A 1,526-nucleotide genomic window follows, 5' to 3' on the forward strand; every position below is an offset into this window, starting at 1 on the left:
GCCTGGCTAATTTTTGTATTTTTAGTAGAGACGGGGTTTCACCATGTTGGCCAGGCTGGTCTTGAACTCCTGACCTCGTGATCCACCTGTCTCGGCCTCCCAAAGTGCTGGGATTACAGGCATGAGCCACCACGCCCGGCCATTCTGGGCTATTTCTAGAGGCAGAAACTGACAGCCCATTACTTAGAAAGCCTCCGTCACAGTAGTTCCCAAGTCATAGCGACTTCCGGGAGCTCTGGGAAGGCCATTGTGACACTCTGGGTTTCATTAGCTGTTTCTTAGAAACAAGCAGGGGATTTGGAGCTGAGAAGAAGGTGACCTACCCCGTGCTCCAGCCTTGACTTCAGAGTTAAGGTCTCCGGGCTCCCCGCAAGACCCACAGTGAAGGGGGTTCTGGGGCAGACCCCGGAAGAGCCTGTGGGTACAAGCCCCTTCCCAGCCGGTGCCCAGTCCCTGCCCCAGGGCTGTCTGCCGGGCGTCCCTGTGACGTAGCGCCTTCTTCTGCAGTTGGCCTCTACACCTCCATCTTTGGCGTGCTCCAGCTGCTGTGCCTGCTGACGGCCCCCGTCATTGGCTACATCATGGACTGGAGGCTGAAGGAGTGTGAAGACACTTCCGAGGAACCCGAGGAGAAAGACGCCAACCAGTGCGTAGGCAGGGCCGGTGCCCCGGCTCCCAGCCCGCAGCCCCTGCAGAAAAACCCCAGAACTGCATGTCAGGCACAGGGTGGGCGGGTCAGAGGGAGAGAGGATGCACTCCAGCTCCTCCCCAAGTCCTTCCAGAGACTTACTCAGCTCAGCGTGCGTTTAAACTGCTCCCCTCTTTATGGAAATTCTTTGGAATTCTATGGAAATGCTAAAGTTTGAGGCCAGGTGCGGTGACTCATGCCTGTAATCCCAGCACTTTGAAAGGCTGGGGTAGAAGATCACTTGAGGCCAGGAGTTCGAGACCAGCCTGGGAAACATGGCCAGCCTCCCGTCTCTACACAAAATTTAAAAATTGGCCAGGGATGGTGGTTTATGCCTATAATACCAACACTTTGGAAGGTTGAGGTGAGTGAATTGCTTGAGCCCAGGAGTTAGTGACCAGCCTGCACAACATGGTGAAACCCCGTTTCCACCAAAAAATACAAAAATGAGCCAGGTGTGGTGGTGCGCACCTGTAGTCCCAGCTACTCGGGAGGCTGATGTGAGAGGATCGCCTGAGCCTGGGGAGGTCGAGGCTGCAGTGAGCTGTGATCGCACCATTGCACTCCAGCCTGGGTGACAAAGTGAGACGGTGTCTCAAAAAAAAAACTTTAAAAATCAGCTGGGCCATGGTGGCATGTGCCTGTTGTCCCAGCTCTTCAGGTGGCAGAGGCAGCAGGACTGCTTGAGCCCAGTTTGAGGCTTCAGTGAGCCATGATCGTGCTGCTGCACTCCAGTCTGGGTGGCAAAGCAAGACCATGTCTGTTTAAAAAAGTTTAAGAAGCATTGAGGGCCGAGCACAGTGGCTCACACTTGTCATCCCAGCACTTTGGGAGGCCG

The 1,526-nt window shown here is 55.1% G+C and overlaps 1 protein-coding gene across 1 annotated transcript in view; it reads left to right on the forward strand.

Annotated features, from left to right (window-relative positions):
- LOC105544701 (large neutral amino acids transporter small subunit 4) overlaps positions 1-1,526 on the forward strand; it is a 31,907-nt gene that overhangs the window by 18,805 nt on the left and 11,576 nt on the right. Inside the window, exon 6 of the mRNA XM_011987275.1 lies at positions 508-646. Within this exon, the coding sequence (XP_011842665.1) occupies positions 508-646 (139 nt within the window). The remainder of the gene's footprint in view (positions 1-507; positions 647-1,526) is intronic.

This window comes from Mandrillus leucophaeus, unplaced genomic scaffold, assembly GCF_000951045.1.
Source record: "Mandrillus leucophaeus isolate KB7577 unplaced genomic scaffold, Mleu.le_1.0 Scaffold306, whole genome shotgun sequence".
Taxonomy (NCBI): domain Eukaryota; kingdom Metazoa; phylum Chordata; class Mammalia; order Primates; family Cercopithecidae; genus Mandrillus; species Mandrillus leucophaeus.